The sequence below is a fragment of the Melanostigma gelatinosum genome, assembly GCF_949748355.1.
Source record: "Melanostigma gelatinosum genome assembly, chromosome: 18".
In the NCBI taxonomy this organism is placed as follows: Eukaryota; Metazoa; Chordata; class Actinopteri; order Perciformes; family Zoarcidae; genus Melanostigma; species Melanostigma gelatinosum.
Window position 1 is genome coordinate 21,052,727 of NC_136651.1, and position 18,932 is coordinate 21,071,658.

Below are 18,932 nucleotides of genomic sequence, written 5' to 3' on the forward strand. Positions count from 1 at the left end.
GTCAACAGCAACATCACCAAGCATGAGTACACACTTCACGGGTGTGTTCTTATGGCAAAACATAAGTTTGGAGACCAGACAAACTCGTCGGGAATTTCTCCTGGTGACAAATCATGTAGTGTGTGAACCCCTGTCACCAGTCAGTCATGTAGTGGGAAAACCAAGACTTCAAGACTCGAGATAAGAAGACAGCAAGATGTGTGGTGTGAACAGTAAAGCGATCTGACCATTTTGAAAGTCACGTAGTGTGAACTTGCCTTGAGGCTACATTCACACCAAATCAGGCGTTGTGGTAATTAATGCAGGGTTGTGCCGCAGCGTTGAAGTGTCACTTTTTAACACCAAGCGACTACGAATGCCTTTCGTTCCCACATGCCTGCGCTGTACAGCTCTGGATCGCCGGTTACACGATTGGCCATCGCAGCGAGATGTTGGGTTGCGTTTTTCTGTTTTGAACAAGTTTTTCTTTTTTTCAACATCCCCTGCGTTCCACTCCGCAGCTTAAACGCACTACCCACATTCAAATGAATGGGAAGACTGGCATTTTCAACACAACGACTTGGTGTATGCTAGTCTCAAATGTAAAATTCCATCCTGTAGACATTGTTCAAGTGAGAAAAAAGCCGCGTCTGTTGTTTTTATTTCATGCAGACACCGCTGGTGTTATTCAGTGTGAAGACAGTGGTACATTGCTACCAAAGTAAAAAAGCAACAAACTTTCTCATGAATCATTCATGTGAAGCAGTCACAGAAATGTGTATGTCTGTCAGTTAATTAGTCAAGAGGGTTAGTAACTAACTGCCAATCATACTGCAAAGAGCAATAACCATTTGAAGTAAGTCATGTTTTAGATTTGAAGTTTGTTAAGTAAGTTTTAAGTATTGTAAGCAGTGGCCAATGACTGGTTAGTTTGCTTGGAGGTGGTTATTATACCCAGCAAGTGCTTTACACCTGAACATTCCAGTCACTGGAAAAACACCAGCCGGGAGCGACCCTAATGTCCTGCGGTCAAACAGACGTCCTCTGGGTACTGTATGGGTTTTCACCCATAAATATGTTGGAAGCAGTGAGTAGCAGGAGAGCTGAAGGCAGAACCCTGTGTTTGGTTTCTGGAAGAAGTGTGGCTTCACTCCCCCTTGAAGTGAGGACGCCTCTTCTCCTTGAAGGCAGACAAACCTTCCAATCGATCTTTTGTTGGTATCACCTGAAAAACAACACAAAAGTGTCGGTACTAAAAGGGAGATCCTGCACAATTTTGTCCACTCATGGTATTTTGAGGATTATAATCTTAATATAAAAAGAAGGCACGTTAGCAGCAGCCGCTTCCGTCCTCCATGTGGGTCTACACAGGACGCGTTCAGGTACAGTATTGAGTGTAGGTCACCCGCATCTAATCCTCCTCAAACTCTTTTCCATCTCCTCTAAGGTCTTTGATCACCCCACTCCGTTCAACCGCGCAACTTTATTACTTTGTGAAGAAAAAAGAAAAGAAAAGATGAACATACACTCCTCTCCACATCCACCTGACTCTTCAGTTCCTCTTCTAACTTACTTCTGATCCGTCTCTCTCACCTCTTGACCTTATCCCCTCTCACCTTCTTCAGTCTATCACTCCTTCCTTTCTCACCTAACCTCATTCTCCTAAGACTCTAAAAAACAGCTAGCATGAACCATCTTGTAAAGCAGGGATTCCCAAAGTGGGGTGCGCGAGCTGCCTCTAGTGGTGCGCGAGCTGCCTCTAGGGGTGTGCGAGAGGTAAAATGTAATGGTGGTCTAATGGTGCAGTCCTGTCTCCTAAAAATGACGTTCCCCCAAAACTAAAATGCATTCTCAATTACGTTTGACTAAAAACGTATTTTCTCCCCGATTACGTTTGTGTTTGACGTATTACAAATACTCCCGGATTTTACACGCGGGCCTTTGTGGAGGTATTGTAGCCGCGTAATGTTCCTCGTTGCTCGGCCTGGATGAGCGCGTTTCTGCTGGAGACAGGCGGCGTGTTGTGGTAGTATTCTGACGGCGTAATAGGGAGAAGGAGAGGCGGTGGTGGTGTTAAAATGTTGATTAGAAACGTATTTGTAATACGTCAATGTAATAAGTCAAACACAAACGTAATCAGGGAGAAAATACGTTTTTGGTCAACCGTAATTGAGAATGCATTTTAGTTTTGGGGGAACGTAATTTTTAGGAGACAGTCGGTGAAGCCCTCTTATTTACGTCGATCGTCACCTGAACACCAAGCATGCCAGTGCAAGTCAAAAGCCCCTTACATTGTTTATATCGAAATCGGAGGAGTTACAAAACAGCCAAAAACAACTGGAGTCTCATTCATGTGTTGGTCTATAAAAAACGCACTGCGGGCTTCATATCTGGTTACAGAATAGCAAGAAAGGGGCTACCGCACACAATCACCCAAGACGTGAGCTTGGCAGCTGCCAGAGAGATGGTGGAATGTATGATTGGAGAGAAAGAAGCAAAAAAGTTGGACGTGATCCCGGTGTCCAACAACACTGTCGCGCCGCATCGATGCTTTGTCCGAAGACATCCTGGCTACATTAGTCGGTCGCGTGAAGAAGAGTGAGTTTTACTCTCTGCAAGTAGACGAGTCTACAGATGTGGCCAATCTGGCCAATCTTCTGGTGAACGTCCGTTACCTTTTCGAAGGCACGGTGCAGGAAGAGTTTTTGTCTTTTTTATCTTGTAAACAAACGCCACGCGCGAGCAAACTGTTCTCTCATCGATCCGATTTTTAGGCTCTGTTGCTTTTTATTTTTTAAGGTGTGTGTGTGTGTGTGTGTGGGGGGGGGGGGGGATTGGGGGTGCGTGAACCCGGTCAGGGTGTAGAAGGGAGTGCGTGGCCTAAAAAGTTTGGGAACCGCTGTTGTAAAGAAACTCACTCAACTTGTGATGTAAATAATAAGAGACGTGTCACTCTTTTTCCATTTCTTTCTAAAATACCTGAAGGTTTGGTTTTCACTCAACTCTCTGCATATCATCATCAAAGCAACCCTCTTGACCCCCACCAGCAAGGCAGGCCACTCAACTGAGTCTACATCCACACTAGTATGTTTCCGTTTTGAAACATATATTTTGCTACAGTTACACCCAGCGTCCACACTACTCCGGAGTTTTAGAGCACCTAAAACGAAAGAGTTTGAAAACACTACCAATGGTGTGTACGTTTGGAAACGCTGGGGTTGTGTGGTAGGGTGGACACCTGTGTTTGCTAATTGATTGGGTATTCATGCAGTGTGTCCAGGGGTGTTATCAGCCCTAAAAAGGAGATGTTTGGAAGTCACTGCAGCTTTGAGGAGGGTGATGGTTCCTCTTCTTAGTAATGCTTATTTTAATCTGCACAACTATTGTGCTGTCCACACAAAAAGTGTAAAGGAACAAAAGCATAAATGTTCTCCAGTAGGACAGAGACTTCAGCCACCAGCAGAGCTACGAGTGAGAACAGACAACAAAACCGAGAGGAAACTAGAGAAAGATGAGTTTTGACCAAATTTATTGACTCGTAATCTAGTAAAACTTTGATTTGTAAGTCTTCATTTTTAAAGTAAATTTGATACGTGTGTGTGAGCGAGACAGAGCAAGACCTGCAGCTTCGTGGGTAAGTTTAAAAATTAAAACTTGTCTGAGTATATAGAGGAAGATTATAAAGGAATATCTTAAGTATCAAGTCTGACCTTTTTTGTATTTTCTGTTACAAAGCAACCAATCTACTTCCTGTTTACACCAGCAACCGCATGCCCATTGTACAGAAAATAGTTATGTGATATTCGTTTGCAGGTGTGTTAGTATGGACGGAAATCATTTCATAAACGATGCTGAAACGTGTGAATGACGATCGTTTGTTTTAAATCCTCGTTTCAAAACAGAAACGCATTAGTGTGGATGTAGCCACAGACTGCCCTCCTGGATGGAATATCACACTGCGAGAGCAGTCCTTGGAGAGGATGTGTCTGAACGTTGCAGGATCCCACAGGGTTCGGTTCTGGATCCCCTCCTCTTCTCAAGTCACATGGCTTTTCCTACCACAGATATGCAGATGACGCGCTACTGATTCTGTCTTTTCCCTGGTCTGAAACCCAGGTGGCAGCAAAACTCTCTGTGTATCTGCCTGACATCTCTCAGAGGATCTCAGCACACCACCTAAAGCTAAACATTGATAAGACCGAGCTGCTCTTCCTCCCAGCGAAGGCAGCATATTTGCTTAAGTTGATGAACTTGAATGATTCTTGGAATCTTTGGGGTTGTTTCCACATGGTTGAATGCAGTTACTGTAAGTTGCTTTGGATAAAAGAGTCAGCTAAATAAATGTGTTAAATGTCAATTAACTGTGTGACTAAGACTAACGGGTAACAATGTGAAAATAATTTTAAACAGTTTAAATATCCTTTCTTCTTCCATGTTTCTGACATGTCAGAGGAAATGATTTTCTAATCACTCACCTGGGCATAACACGCTTCTTCTATTGCCAGACCTGTAGATAAATCCACCTGAAAGAAAATGTGGCATGTTTTAGTGAATGATCTCACTGCACCTGAAAATGTTTTCACATTTTCTTCTCATGTGGCTCAAGTCCTAAGGCTTTCTAGTTAACAACCATGAGATATATGCTGCTGCATGTTATTGTTTCTCTGCTACACAACGTGACAGATATCCAGCCTGAAAGCAACTGGATTTGTATGCTCAGCAGTGCCAACTTTAACCTGAGACAGCTCTCGTCAGCATCATCAACATACGTGTTTTATCTTAGTAGATTTATTCCTTTATTCCATCCACCATTTATATTAGTTAGGATAACACAGTCTGACTGTTTGTGTTTCTTGAACAGTGATGTCACCGTGTTATCAGATCTTAGCTATTAACTTGGTGTGTACAATGTTATCAGTGTTATGGATGAAACTACAAAAAAAGAAAAGAGCAAAGGTGTGATATACTGGAATCATCATTTAACCATCAGCCAAAAGTTTCAGTACTTCCCAGCCCAATTATTTTTTATTAATGTTTTAATCCTGACTCTCAGGAAATGAGGCGAGTATCACTTCACTTACCCCAGCAGTGTTGCTGGGGTAAGTGATCAGAGTATTGCAGGGGAAGGTGTGAGCAACATGGCACATCTGTGGGAGAAGGTAGGGAAGGTCCAAACTCCTGTGGGACTGACAGTATTTTCCAAGTTCTTTGGCTTCATTTTCACAACAGAGCTTTAATTTGCAAAGCTGTTCAGCCAAACGTCCTCCCTCTTACCTTTAATCACAAAGAGACATACTTAAATATGAAGAGCAAAACCATTGCTCACATGCTCAATTCACTAAATACAGCCACAATTGTAGCACAGTGTTCAACTAGAAAATGCATTTCCTGCTGAAAATGCGTTGGAATGCTGAAAACTGAAATTAATTGCAAAAACATTGCTGAAAATAGATATCCAATTTTTTAAAAATTGCAAAAAGCTTAATAATTCAAAAAGTTGAAAGATTACAAATATGAAGTCATATCACCCCTCTCCTGAAAGAGCTGAACATTTAGATATTCGAACGGTTTCTGTAGCTTCAAAGAATTCCAGCGGTAGTGATATTTGTTGTAGTAGTAGTAGAAGTTGTAGTAGAAGTATTATTAGCAGTATAAGTATTAGTAGCATTTGAATAAGTACTAGTTGTAGCAGTAGTGATATTTGTAGTAGCAGTAGAAGTTGTAGTCGCAGTATTAGTAATTAGAAGAAGTAGTAGAAGTATCAGTTGTCGTAGTAATAGCTGTAGTAGTGGTCGTAGTATTTAATATAACAGTAGTAGTAGTAGAATAAGTAGTAGTAGTAGTAAAGTCAGTTTTTGAAGTAGCAGTAGTAGTAGTACTAGTAGCAGTCATACTAATAGCTGTAGTGGTATTAGTACTGGTAGTAGCAGGAATAGCAGTAGTAGCAGTTGTGGTATAAGTAATAATAGTAGTGGTAGCAATAGCAGTTGTGGTAGTAATAATATTTATTTAAGCAGTAATAGTAGTAATAGTAGCAAAAGTTGAAGTAGTAGTAGAAGTAATACTAGAAATATTAGCAGCCGTAGTAGTGGTTGTCGCAGTATTAGTAAGAGCATTCATTCTTTCAACAAAAAAGCCTAATTTTGACCTTAACGTTTAAATACAGTTAATCCATGAGGCTTTTATTTTGAAAGGGTGGGACTGGGTGGGGGAGGGAGGGGGAGAGGAGACATAATCATAATGTTTGACACATAAACAGAGGTTATTAAATGACAGGCTCATCACAAGCAGTTCAGTTAGAATTCACTCTCTGGGGCTTTTATTTTAAAATGGGGTGTGGGGGAGAAGGGGAGAGGAGACAGAATCATAATGTTAGATAAACACAAACCGGTTATTAAATGACAGGCTCATCACAAGCATTTCCAGTTAGGATTAATTTGAAAATGGTGTGTGTGTGGGGGGGGGGGGGGGGGGGGGGTGGAGGAGGGAGGAAAGACCTCTAAAGATCCCTAATGCTGCGTTCACACCGGTCGCGTTGATTTTTTGACGCACTGCAAAATAGCGTCCAACGCACTGCACAATCGCGTCCAACGCGCCGCCGGTTGTGTTCACACCAAACGCCGCAAAATCTCGTAGCGCCGGAGAGGGGGCGTGGTTTATCGTCCTGGAAGCCGTTCACCTGGCAGCCATTTCTTTCTGCTGTCAACCGTGAAAGGAATAAGGACGTGTTTGTACGTGTTTTGTACGTGTTGTGGAAGTCCCTCAAACATCGGAATGCCAAACGCCGTCATGTCTGGTTCATACTATTGTTCAGAGGAGCTCCGTGGATTGTATCGAGCTGTATTCACTGTGTCTAGCAAGCCACCGGTCGCTGTTTACTACAGCTGTAGGAACACAAAATAAACTGATTTGGCTGTGATTCAACGGCAATAAACCGACAAAAAGGGACTCCGAAATAACTACGTAATGATGCCGATTTGTACTCGTCTTCTCCGACAAAAAGGGACTCCGAAATAACAACATAATGATGCCGCCGATTTGTAGGTTACTGGTCTTCTCAATGGAGCTCTGATGGATCGGTGCTAGGCTATGCTAACATCGTAGCAGCTCCACCAGCACTCAATAACGTCACGTAGACGTAAATACGGCAGCGTCTATTCATTGTTTGTACCGTATGGTTTACACACACACATGTATACACATAGTTTGGTCCGGTCTCTGTTGATATGAGGTATCGTAGAGCTCTGGGTGAACACAGACGGCTACAGGATTTATTTCCTGATTTAACAACGGCAGGAAGCCAGTGATGACAGGGGGAGCAACTCAACGTTGATAGGCTATCGCGCCACAGCGTCACGAGATTATGTCGCTGAAGTTGAAAAATTTCAACTCGCGCGTTGGCGATTTTGCGGCGTCCAACGCGTCCACCGCACTGCAATAACGCGTCCAACGCGCCGCGCCATAGCAAAATCGCGGCGCGCCAGTCTCATCGCGTCTGTGCATAGACTTTGTATGTAATCTCGACGCGCGTCAAAAAATCAACGCGACCGGTGTGAACGCAGCATAAGACCTGAATGACTGTATGAGAGACACAGAGAGAGAGAGAGAGGGAGAGGAGTGTATGTGCGCGTGTGTCTGTGTGTTTATCAACATCACCAATTGGCTCAATCGCAAACACCTGTGTGCCTGAAGACATTTCATGGAGATAAAACAGGGAAACACCTCTCAAACAAATCATCAAAACTCCCATAACCGTAGCTCCTATTGCTCAGATATTAATAAATGAGAGGAAGGATGACTTGAGAAACAGATATTGTAAAAATTGTGTCTGTAGTGTAAAACATGTGGCTTAACTGGCGATTTAGAAATGGGGTACCGTGTTCCGTGGAAGATGTTTTTGAAGCAAAATTTAACATTGGTATCTATGGAGCAGAAAGTTGGTTTTCCTCTTAATTAATGACTTCTGTGTCAAATGTGGAAATCTGTGGGATTCTACAGTAATTAGTCTACGACAAGGACAATATTAGCTACTTCTACATCCAGAAATTATGCATGAAGAGTGAAGATTGTGGACACAGTGGCAAAACACAAATGTTTTTTTCACAAGAATCTCAAGCTGCTCTTCACTCTAGCGGTGACATCACGCACTCTAAGCTGCGCAATACACACCCATTATAAAGTCAGAAAAGGGCTGAAAAATCATAAAAGTTAAATTGCTGCAGTTCAAAACGTTTAAAAGATATCAAAAAGCTGAATCATGTTGGCAATAGTTGAGGGTTTTCTCAACAGTTGAAAGTTGAAATGGTGTCTGTAGCTGAAAGTATGAGGAAGTTGAAGGATTTGAAAGTTGAAGAAGTTTAAGAGGATTTGTAAATATTCTCCATAGAGATCCCATTAAAAAAAGTTGCTAAAAGCTTAATAATTCAAAAAGTTTAAAGATTAGGAATATGAAAATATATAGCATACATGTCAGTAAAGAGCTGAACATTTTGATAGTTGAACGGTTTCTGTAGCTTAAAGAATTAAGGAGAAGAAGAGGTGGGACGGAAGAAATAGAAGAAGTTGAATAAAGATTCGGAATTGGTGGAATGCTTAACAGCATTCCAACAATAAAGATTCGAAGAACAATAGTTGGAATGCTTAACAGCAATTATACTAGCCATACAGATCACAAAATTAAGTCAATGTGTGTTTGCAACCAGGTCTCATTCTTATACTGTTGTCAAAATGAGCCAAAGCGACCCTACAATACCATAAAGGCAGACCTAGAACACTCACCTCTATCCCCTGGTTGATCGCCAGTTTTGCCATCCTAACTGCAATTGGACCCTGTGGAGCCAAAAAAAGAGTGTCAGCCTTTTAAAAAGGTTACAAGGATTCAAGTTGCTCTTGTGAATTGTTGTGAATTAGTGCAATCTAGTCATGACATTCATCATCGTTTTGTTTTTCCCTCAGTGTATTAATTAGTTTCCTTGATAAAGAGGTCTCGTCAGTGAAATGAGCTTGTTACCTGAGGGTTGATCTCGCGAGCGAGCTCCAGAGCCCGCAGGTAGGCAGCATCTCCGCTCTCATTCTGCTCCACTGAATGATTGGCAAGACCAAGGCGGCACGCCTCCGTTCCATCCACCACCCGGGCAGCAAAGATGAGCTCCTTAGCAACAGAGACACTAATCACCCTGGGGAGGCGCTGTGTACCACCTGCACAGAAGTGAAGAGAAACCAGGATAGAACATGGCTTTAACCGCAGACACTGTTTCTCAATGTTTCTACCATGCAAAGTGCCACCTGCCCATCAGGAATCTTAATCCCAGCACTGTCCTTATAGTGGACGGGCCATTCACACAGCGGTTGATGACCTCCCAAGGTTCCAATATCTTGAGAGTGTTGCTTCCAATAAACAGGTCAACACTTGCCTTTATGTTTAAGATGTGAACTTTTGACAAATATGGCCATTTAGTGAGGTCTTCAGGTGTCACTGTTTTATCAGCAGTCATTTTCTTCTGTGTTAGAACATCTGGTAAAATATAAACCTTATTGCTATCCAGAACAGATACCGTACTTTTAGGACTATAAGCCGCTACTTTTTACCCCACGCTTTGAGGTGTCGGCTTATAGTCCCGTGTGCTTTATATACGGATTTTTCCGTAGCTTTTCTCCGCCACAACAACCGCAACTTCCGGTTCCGGTCTAACACAACATTTACTAGCTCCCAACACAGAACCGTTGCTACCAGCAACCCCTCTACTACCAGCTGTTACTGACAGGGTCGCTACAATATGGATGAAGTACCTTTGACCTACCTCTCACTAGGACTGTTAACAAAAAAGGTTGAACGGCAAGATGCTTTTAACAGTACATGTCCGACTCGCTAGCTTCTAAGCTAATTTTAACATTACGGCCAATGGGGAAATGCTAACCGCGATTAGCATTAGCGAATATATAATATATCTTTGTACATCTTTTCATGCAGACATACTTGCATTACAGACTAAGGTCTCTCACGGCTACCAAACGAAAAGCAATGAGGCAATAACTGTTGTTGGGAACGTAAAGGCGCGTGTTTGGGTTATCAGCATTTAAGAAACTGAATTCTTGACATCAATATAATTATTAATGTATGTAACAATTATTAATGATTATTAATAACAACGGGGCACCACCCTGCGAACAGGGACCAATAACCAAACGATAAAACTAAGTCTCATAATTAGTGGTCACTCATAATGTCAATAGTCTGCGTATGACTATACATTCAGTGACAGTGAAGGTTTTAAGTTCGAGCACAGGCTACTACATACAGGTTTATCAAATACATATGCACAAGTAATCACAGACGACTGCTCCTTAAAGTATAACAGAGTTTATTAAATCAAAAATAATAAATGATCAAATCAATTAATATTGCAACCAACAAACGTTATCATACAATTTTATATGCCTAAACTAAAGAATGAATAAAATGGATGAGAGTGTATGTCTGTGTGTGTGTATGTGTGTGTGTGGGTCTGTGGGTGAAAAGGAAGGGGCGTCTTACAGCTATTGCTAAAGACTACAAAGATGGCGCGTCGAGTGACGCGGGCCAAAAGGGGAGGGGCCTTAAGATACTACAGCTAAACTACCACCAGATGGCGGAGTCGAGTGACTCGGACAAAATGGCGGCGAGCCGGCTATATGTAATCACGTGTGCCGATGCACGCATGTGTTGTGAGGCGAGCGTTTGAACGGGGTTTCCCCAGGGGCAGAGATAGGAGCTGTGTGTGTTACTTGAGAAGAGGAATAAAAGGGGAGAGAGAGGAATCAGAGTTTCTGTGTGCGATGTCGCGTTGTAGTGAGAATGAGGATCGCATCGCACACAAGTTGCCGTTGTCGCTTCGCGAACTGACGACACTTATGCCCGATAGTCGCGTTTCCACACTTCACTCACAGAATCGATTCAAAGAAATAGAGCAAGAACAAAAATGAAATCAAATAATCCCAAAAGAAACAGTCAAACAGTTAATACACAATGCAACGGAACTTCTCTGCTCCGTAATGATTGCGCAATATCTCAATATCACGCGACAGTAACTTAAACGCACAAAAACACGGGAATATCAACATATAAATTAATGGCCTGAATTAAACTTAAGTTAATTTAAGCTAAGCTATGCCCAGATACCAAGAATCTTACTTGTCGATGCTTCGTTGCAACGTTGAAGTGTTCGTGGCAAAGTGGTTCCTTTTTCCTCGGCAGGAAGGGGGGGCAGGCTGCTTGCAGCGCGGCTGGTAGCGGGCGCTGTGTGTCGCACGGCTTTTGCTGGTGCGGCTTCGGTCCGTTGTGGCGTGAGCTCGCTCTGGAGCGAAACGCAGACGTGATCTATCCTCGCTGCAGGGAGGGTGATCTAACTTCGGCTGACGGTGTGGTCCGTGCGTCTTACCGGGAATCGTCGGTGAAGGCTTGGTCGTCTTTCCTTCGCCGGAATGTGTGCACCAAAAGAAAAGCAAAAAGCGGAGAACGGACGCTGAAGCGGATTCGTTATCGCGGGCTGAGTGGGCCTTTACTCAGCGTGGAACACGGCTGTTTCGTCCAGCGAAATGGCTTTTGACCTGACAGGGTTTGAGTAGGGGTGAAGGGCCGTTGCTTCCTCGTGGCCTGGTGTCGCGCTGGCGGGGAAAGCTGGACCTTCTGTGGCCTGGACGGGGGGGTCAGAGCGAAGAGAGCGTTGTGTGCTCCCTGTCTCAACCGAGGTCGAAGGGAAAAAGCATGGAGGTCCGGGGCGAAGAGAGTGTTTGCGTGCCTCCTGTTACCCCGGAGGGATTGTTGGAAAAGCAATGAGGTGTGATCTGCAGTTAGTTTTGTAGAACAGTGGTTGAACCACAGGGGTCCTGGGGTCTCTTGGCCTTCGGCCAATGAGATTGCAGCGGTGCATTCAGGTGACTTCAGGAACCATAGTTTTTTGGGGGGGGGAATTCACACCCAAGTGTGAAATTCCATCAGAGGAGGCTTGCTCTTATCAAACTACAAATCAGGATGAAACCTTTGCTTGAAAAAGTGAAGGCCTGATTCTGTTTGTCCACAGCACATGTTGAAGCCATTTGGTCAGACCCCAACACTGTTGTTGGTCATAGCTCTGAATAGCTGTTGTGCTAGCAGCAACTGGCCAAGCCAGTTAGCCGTAAATGCTATTCAGAGCTATGAGCAGAGAAGATCAGCTTTTTCTGAAGTCTGCCAGTGGATCCTAACAGTGCGGAACAGTGTGAAAGAATCCATCATCACCAATGGGTTCTGAAAGGCTGGGATACTTTGAGATTAAGGGGACAGCGCAATGAGGACGACAACGCAAGCTCAAGGGCGGATTTGCCCCGGTTCCTGATGTGGTGTGTTGTCTACAAAACTTGTTCTACAAAACATTTATTTCTCTCACTCAAAAACTGTCAAAAAAACCCCCTGTAAAAAACGAGTCTGCATTTGGGTCCTTGAACACACCACATCATGAACCGGGGCAAATCCGCCCTTGAGCTTGCGTTGTCCTCCTCATTGCGCTGTCCCCTTAATCTCATAGTATCCCAGCCTTTCAGAACCCGTTGGTGAAGGTGGATTCTTTCACACTGTTCCGCGCTGTTAGGATCCACTGGCAGACTTGAGAAAAAGCTGGTCTTCTCTGCTCATAGCTCTGAACAGCATTTACGGCTAACTGGCTTGGCCAGTTGCTGCTAGCACAACAGCTATTCTGAGCTATGAGCAACAACAGTTATTGCCTCATTGCTTTTCGTTTGGTAGCCGTGAGAGACCTTAGTCTGTAATGCAAGTATGTCTACATGAAAAGATGTACGAAGATATATTATATATTCGCTAATGCTAATCGCGGTTAGCATTTCCCCATTGGCCGTAATGTTAAAATTAGCTTAGAAGCTAGCGACATGTTATGATGTTCATAGAAGAAGACAACTTTAGTACTGTTGAAAGCATCTTGCTGTTCAACGGGGACACCTGCGGCTTATAGACCAGTGCGGCTTATCTGTGTGCACATTCTTTTTTCTTTTGAAAATCAGCTGGTGCGGCCTATGTACCGGTGCGCTCTATAGTCCGGAAAGTACGGTACTTCCAAACCACTGAAGGTGGTATCTGGAACAGTTCCCTGCTCCACTGTCTGCAAAAGGAATATGGTTCTGTTGCCTGTAATATCCAGCTTCTGCATTAGATGTTCTGAGCAGATTGTAGCTGGACTACCAGGATGGCACACTTTTTTATGTGATTTCTGATTTTATTGTTTGCAGGCCAAAGCCTTTTCCATGTAAGTAGTTGCAATTCTGTACTGATTTTCTTTTTAAAGAGTATCACAATATCTGGGTATATTAAATTATCTCTTTACCTGCTGCAGTCCCTTGAAGTGCAGATGTGTGTAGACAACATGAACATTCTTCCTGGAAGACAAGAAATAAAAATAATCCAGCCTTACCTGCTCCAGGAATAATAGCCAGTTTGGTCTCAACTAGTCCCATTTTCGCAGTATTGGCTGGGGAGATCAAAGGAGCAGTGTTACCACTTACACATAAATACTACTACTACCACCAACACTATGATTATAGATGTATTATACGATTTAAAAAACTAAATACATATTACTGCACCGTAACCACTCAGCTAACAAGACACTTCCTGCCTACTTTCTGCATCAATAATGCCATATCTAGGCATAGAGAGGGCTTTTATGACTTTCACAACCCAGAAACATATTGATCTTTACAATCTAGCCAATTACACACTAAACTATCATCTGTAGTCCATGTGGAAATACCAGTTGTGACGCTGGCAAATTTAGCAACAAATGCTAAATGGACTTGCATGCATATAGGGCCTTTCTAGTCTTCTGAACACTCACAGTGGTTTACACTACATGTCAACATTCATGGATCTACAGACACATACACTGATGGCAGAGGATGCCATGCAAGGTGCCAGCTCACCCATCGGGATCCAAACTAATGCACAAGCAGGCCAGCTATTTGTGGTTCAGTATCTTGCCCAAGGACACTTCCACATGTGGACTGGAGGACCCTGGGATCGATCTTCTGATTAAAGGGCTACCCGCTCTACTTCAGAGCCACAGCAGCAAATGACTTTAGGTGCAACAGTTTGAGGTTGTATTTAGTTGTAAGAAGCTGTAAACTATATTTCCTTATTTTTTTTTTAAACAATGAAACCCAGTGACTCTGTTCTGATTGTTGTAGAGTTGTGCTGATCTCTCTTGCTGGACCTGATCAGGCTTTACTGGTCTGACAACAATTCTACAGCATGCTCAGCTGTGATGAAGACTCATGATATCAGTTGTGTATTAGCTCAAGTGTTAGACAACCCATATATGGCATTATTGTTCATTTGCCTCATCATTTTACACTATTAGCATTAGCTTCTGCTGATTCTATTGCTCTGCCAGACAACAAAGAACTGTGCACATAGACCAGAGGCCTTTATCTGTGACCTTCAAACACACTCCACTGAGTCTTACAGGTAATTCTGATGTCACAAGCAAGGGCCATTTCCAAGCCTCCTCCTAAGGCAGCTCCATCGATCGCAGCAATTGTTGGTACCGGTAGGTTACCTGTAAAACAAAAGACAACAAAGTTCCCATCAAGACACATCAAATGTACTCATTAAACCAGGGGTCGGCAACCTTTACTACCCAAAGAGCCATTTTGCTCTATTTTCCACCAAATAAAATTTGTCTGGAGCTGCAAAAGCTATTTGATATTACAGCTTATAAAGTTTTGTATATAGTTATATTATTTATACAGAAACTACAGTTTGTTGTATTTATGAAATTATAGAACAGGAATAAAGACAATTCTTGACATTTTATTGCTATTTTACCTGTTAAAACAATATCAAACTCTTATGAAGAGGAGAGTTTGCTGCAGCAGTTGAGAAATCGCTCTTTGTCGCTCATCTCCAGCGTGACACTTTTCAGCAAATGCTGTGTGCTTGTTCTGGAAGTGTTTTTCAACATTACATTTTTTGCACATTTAAAGCATACAGGTAAGGCAGCATCGTTGGCAGTGAAAGAAAATGCGTCCACGCAGAATTAAACTCTCTATTTTCCTCCGTGACTTTTCTTTTTTTGGATTCATCAATTGATAGTTTATAGAGGGCGGGGTCTGCAAATCATGATTAGCCACCTGCAGGGAAAGGCTCTTGACAGGTGTAATAGGATGTGACGCACATTTTAGGTGACAAAATATTAAAACATTTTTATTTAAGGTCAGGTATTACTGACCTTAAGGAGAGGAGTACACCGGCACCCACCCGCATGCCCAGTGTACGCGAAGAGTCACGCGATATTCGATTTCAGGCATTTAAGTGTGGACGCCGATCATATAGAAAACTATGCTGAAACGCCATGTGAACGGAGATCGTTTAAAACGAAAACATATTAGTGCGGATGTAGACTCATGGAGCCGCAACAGAGGGGCTGAAGAGCCGCAGGTTGCCGACCCCTGCATTAAACCAGCAAGATCAGACTACAACTCCACAATTGCAAATCCAACTTCATCTGACAGACAGAACTCGTAATACAGTTTCATCTTCAGTCTGACATTGCCTTCACTCTTATCGATTTCCACTGGTCGATTTTAGCTAACCAATCACCAGAGACCCACGTCTATGGAACGCCATTTTAAGTTGGCAGGTGATGAGGTACTGGAGTGGAGCGAAGCAAGTTAAAAGAGAAAGTTACAAAAACATAACAAGCCTACAATGTCTGGGTGTATCAGAATCAGAATCAGCTTTATTGGCCATGTATGCTTACGCATACATGGAATTTGACTCCGGTTTCCACTCCGCTCTCAATGTACAAACACAATCTACAAAACATGTGGTGTATGTATAGATATATAAATAGATATTAAACATGCATCACCGTCTATTTTGTGGAATACATTAAAGTCATTCATTCAATGAATTCAGTAACAGTCTGAATTTCATCTTGTTTTTTAGCTCTTTACCCAGCTCTGTGATGAGTGCTCTGGCTTTGGACACAAACGGTCCCACTTCACTCTGATGCATCTTGGCCCTCTCCTTCAGGTCGGCCCCTGCACAAAGAGACAAAGCACCATGAAGCCAGAGGCCTGTGGCTTCCTGAAACAAGAAGCAGAGTGCAGAGTGCAGCGTGGTCCATCGTTCAGAGCTCCACCATCAAGGTTTCTGAATATAAAGCTGAATACAGAATTCTCTCTGCTGGATCGATACCTGCTCAGCATTTCAGAGTAAAGATCTCACTATGAAACATTACACACAATATTATACACAAAATGATGCATGAAGTTTGGACTGGCAAAATGTCTAACTAAGGACCCAGCAGGGAAAATAAAATACATTAAAAACAGCAGATTCCACAGTCAAAGTCCCTCCAAATAAACAAAGAGAGAGTACCTGCACAGAAGATCCCTGGAACCAAGCTGCATATAATGACACTGCGCACTTTGTTATTATTCTTGATATCCTCTACAGCTTCAGACATCTGAAAGACATTTTTCAAATAAAAAATACAAAAACACATTTTCTGTTTTACGATTTAAATGTAATAAAAACAAAACTCATTTCGTAACAAAATAAATTACAACATAATGAATAAACTGCATATTTCAAGTAAAACTTTTTTACAAGATCAGAAAAAAAACCTAAAGCGGAGTGCATGAGGGGAGTTAAGAGGTACAGGAACATCAGCCCAGCTTCACCAGTGATACAAATTATTGTTAAATAGATATGTTCAAATAAATACACGGTAAACGGCAATACATACCATTTTGACCAGATTTTTGCTGATGGAATTTTTTGCTTTTGGTCGATTTATCCCAACAACGACAATACCTGAAAGGCAGAGTCACATCATGCTGATTAACTATGACACAGTAATGTAGATCATCTCATAACATGAGACAATACAATAAATCGTTATTGTCCACAAGGGTGGAAATGTATTTTGTGATGATGTCACAACTGGAAAACACAAGCATCTTCTACCAACATCACTTCATGTAAACTGTCCCTGCAGCATGCAGTAGACTTCAGTACAGCATATACGATGCTAGTAACACGATAATACTAGCATATTGACTTGGCAGTTAGTGTAGAAACTACACACTTAAACATTTGTATACTAACACAACATTATCATAAATTCAATACTGATAACAGCCATCAGACATCAATACAACTGTAATTTTAGAAAGTTACTGCCAATTAATATTAATATAGTTAAATGTTTCCCCAGAAATGTAAGTTATTAGGATTTTCTGGGGTGTTCCTGGATCTGTCTCACCACCATCCACAACTAGTTCATATGAGGCACAACTGGCTGATTTATCATGTAGGCTGATCTTTTGTGTTTTTAGTGTATAGCTTTTATATATGATGATTTTAATGTAAAGTGTCTTTGAGTATTCTGAAAAGCGCTCTATAAATAAAATGTATTGTTATTATCTCAGGTCTGCACCTGTACACATGAACAGAGCTAGATGCTCTACTACTGTTATTTGTTGAGGTTTATTTGTGTCACTTTGTAATAAGAAGGGGTGGGACTTGCTATCACGTAAAATAGTGACGTCAACGCGTACACTCTGCCGATAAGTAGGCCTCCCTACTAGCGTCGGGATGGCGGACTGAGTCCCTACACCGTTTCATAAGAAATGTAGTGCTATAGGGACTTCCGTTTTGACGATACCAACCGTTTCTCCACCGACACAATTTGCACGGACTCTGGGCGGGACTTACCGGCATCTTCTCCGTCCAGGTGCCTGACGTGCAGGTCCTCCTTCGGGTCCGAGCTGTAATGTCGCGCTCCGTGACCGTTAAGGCGAGAGGAAGGCGAGACTTTACCGAAACCGACATACTGTCTCGAGCAGGAGAGGCTGCGCGCACTCTCTCGACCCGTTGCCTGCACGCGGACGGCTTGAAACAGGGCTCTGCGTCCTACCTGGACCGCCATGACTCGGACTTTGGAGGAGCAGTAGTGTCACTTGACTTTCAACTTTCAACCCAGTCACGTGTTGGCATCACGTGACTTATTTACAGAGTATATGTGCGACACGAGACAAATACCACAGTATTGTTATTATCGCCACAGCATTCATGTATGCTGTAACAACTGAAGTACTCAGATATTTTACTTAATTCAAATATTTTAATACTGTAGGATTTAAAGTACTGCATTCAAAACCGTACCTAAGTGTGAGTACAAAAGTATTCGCATCAAAATATACTTTGAAGTAGCACAAGTCAAAGTGCAGAACGACCCATTTTTATACACTACTGAATAATATTTATTGATGCATTCATGTGTTTATCTTCAGTGTTGCAGCTGGTAAAGATGGAGCTAATATGAATTACTGTATATACTGTTGGGTAACCTAATATATAATAATACATCCTAATGTATTAGTTGATTATTTAATTTTATATTAATAATATGAATCTGCATGCTAACTAGTAAGACGTTTTCAAATAGATGTAGTAGAGTAAAAAGTACAATATTTCCCTCTGAGATGTACAGAGTCGCATAAAAGGAAAATACTAAAGTAAAGTACCTCAAAATTGTACTCAAATACAGTCCCTGAGTAAATGTAGTTAGTTCCATTCTGCCACTGTTTGTAACAGATTTGTTGCAAAATATATGAATGGCTTGAAAAAGATCAATGTTACCATGAAAGTGTTTCATAAATAAAAGTATGGATTGAAACGTGGGTGTGTGCTCTCTATTCCACAGGTCTCATGATGAAATAACTGAGCAGAACTTTGCACTTCAAACTTGGGCTTAAGTCAGACTTGCACTTTGGAAATAACTTGAGACCCACAGTTGTCAGCAGTTAGATCTGACTTGAGACACAACTTCAGAGGTGATGGCAAAACAGCATCACATTTATTAAACTGTCAAATATCAATATCATCAGCCTCAAAAACCCAGCAAACCCATGTGTTC

The 18,932-nt window shown here is 42.2% G+C and overlaps 1 protein-coding gene across 1 annotated transcript; it reads right to left on the reverse strand.

Annotated features, from left to right (window-relative positions):
* Nucleotides 1-623: 623 nt before the first annotated feature.
* auh (AU RNA binding protein/enoyl-CoA hydratase) lies at nucleotides 624-17,988 on the reverse strand. The gene is made up of 10 exons (XM_079290173.1): nucleotides 17,729-17,988; nucleotides 16,758-16,825; nucleotides 16,388-16,475; nucleotides 15,961-16,047; nucleotides 14,469-14,561; nucleotides 13,419-13,475; nucleotides 8,990-9,177; nucleotides 8,758-8,808; nucleotides 4,455-4,502; nucleotides 624-1,204 (listed from the first exon to the last, which is right to left on the reverse strand). The coding sequence occupies exons 1-10, from the start codon at nucleotides 17,940-17,942 to the stop codon at nucleotides 1,127-1,129; spliced, it is 972 nt and encodes a 323-aa protein (XP_079146299.1). The 5' UTR covers nucleotides 17,943-17,988; the 3' UTR covers nucleotides 624-1,126.
* Between the last annotated feature and the right edge of the window lie 944 nt (nucleotides 17,989-18,932).

What these genes read in the sequence shown, in the direction of transcription:
- auh (XM_079290173.1), bottom strand. Translation starts at nt 17,942, where the DNA reads ATGGCGGTCCAGGTAGGACGCAGAGCCCTGTTTCAAGCCGTCCGCGTG. An exon ending in CCTGGACGGAGAAGATGCCG is followed by an intron (nt 16,826 to 17,728) that starts GTAAGTCCCGCC and finishes TCTGCCTTTCAG; the next exon opens with GTATTGTCGTTGTTGGGATA. An exon ending in TTGTGACATCAGAATTACCT is followed by an intron (nt 13,476 to 14,468) that starts GTAAGACTCAGT and finishes TGATCTCCCCAG; the next exon opens with CCAATACTGCGAAAATGGGA.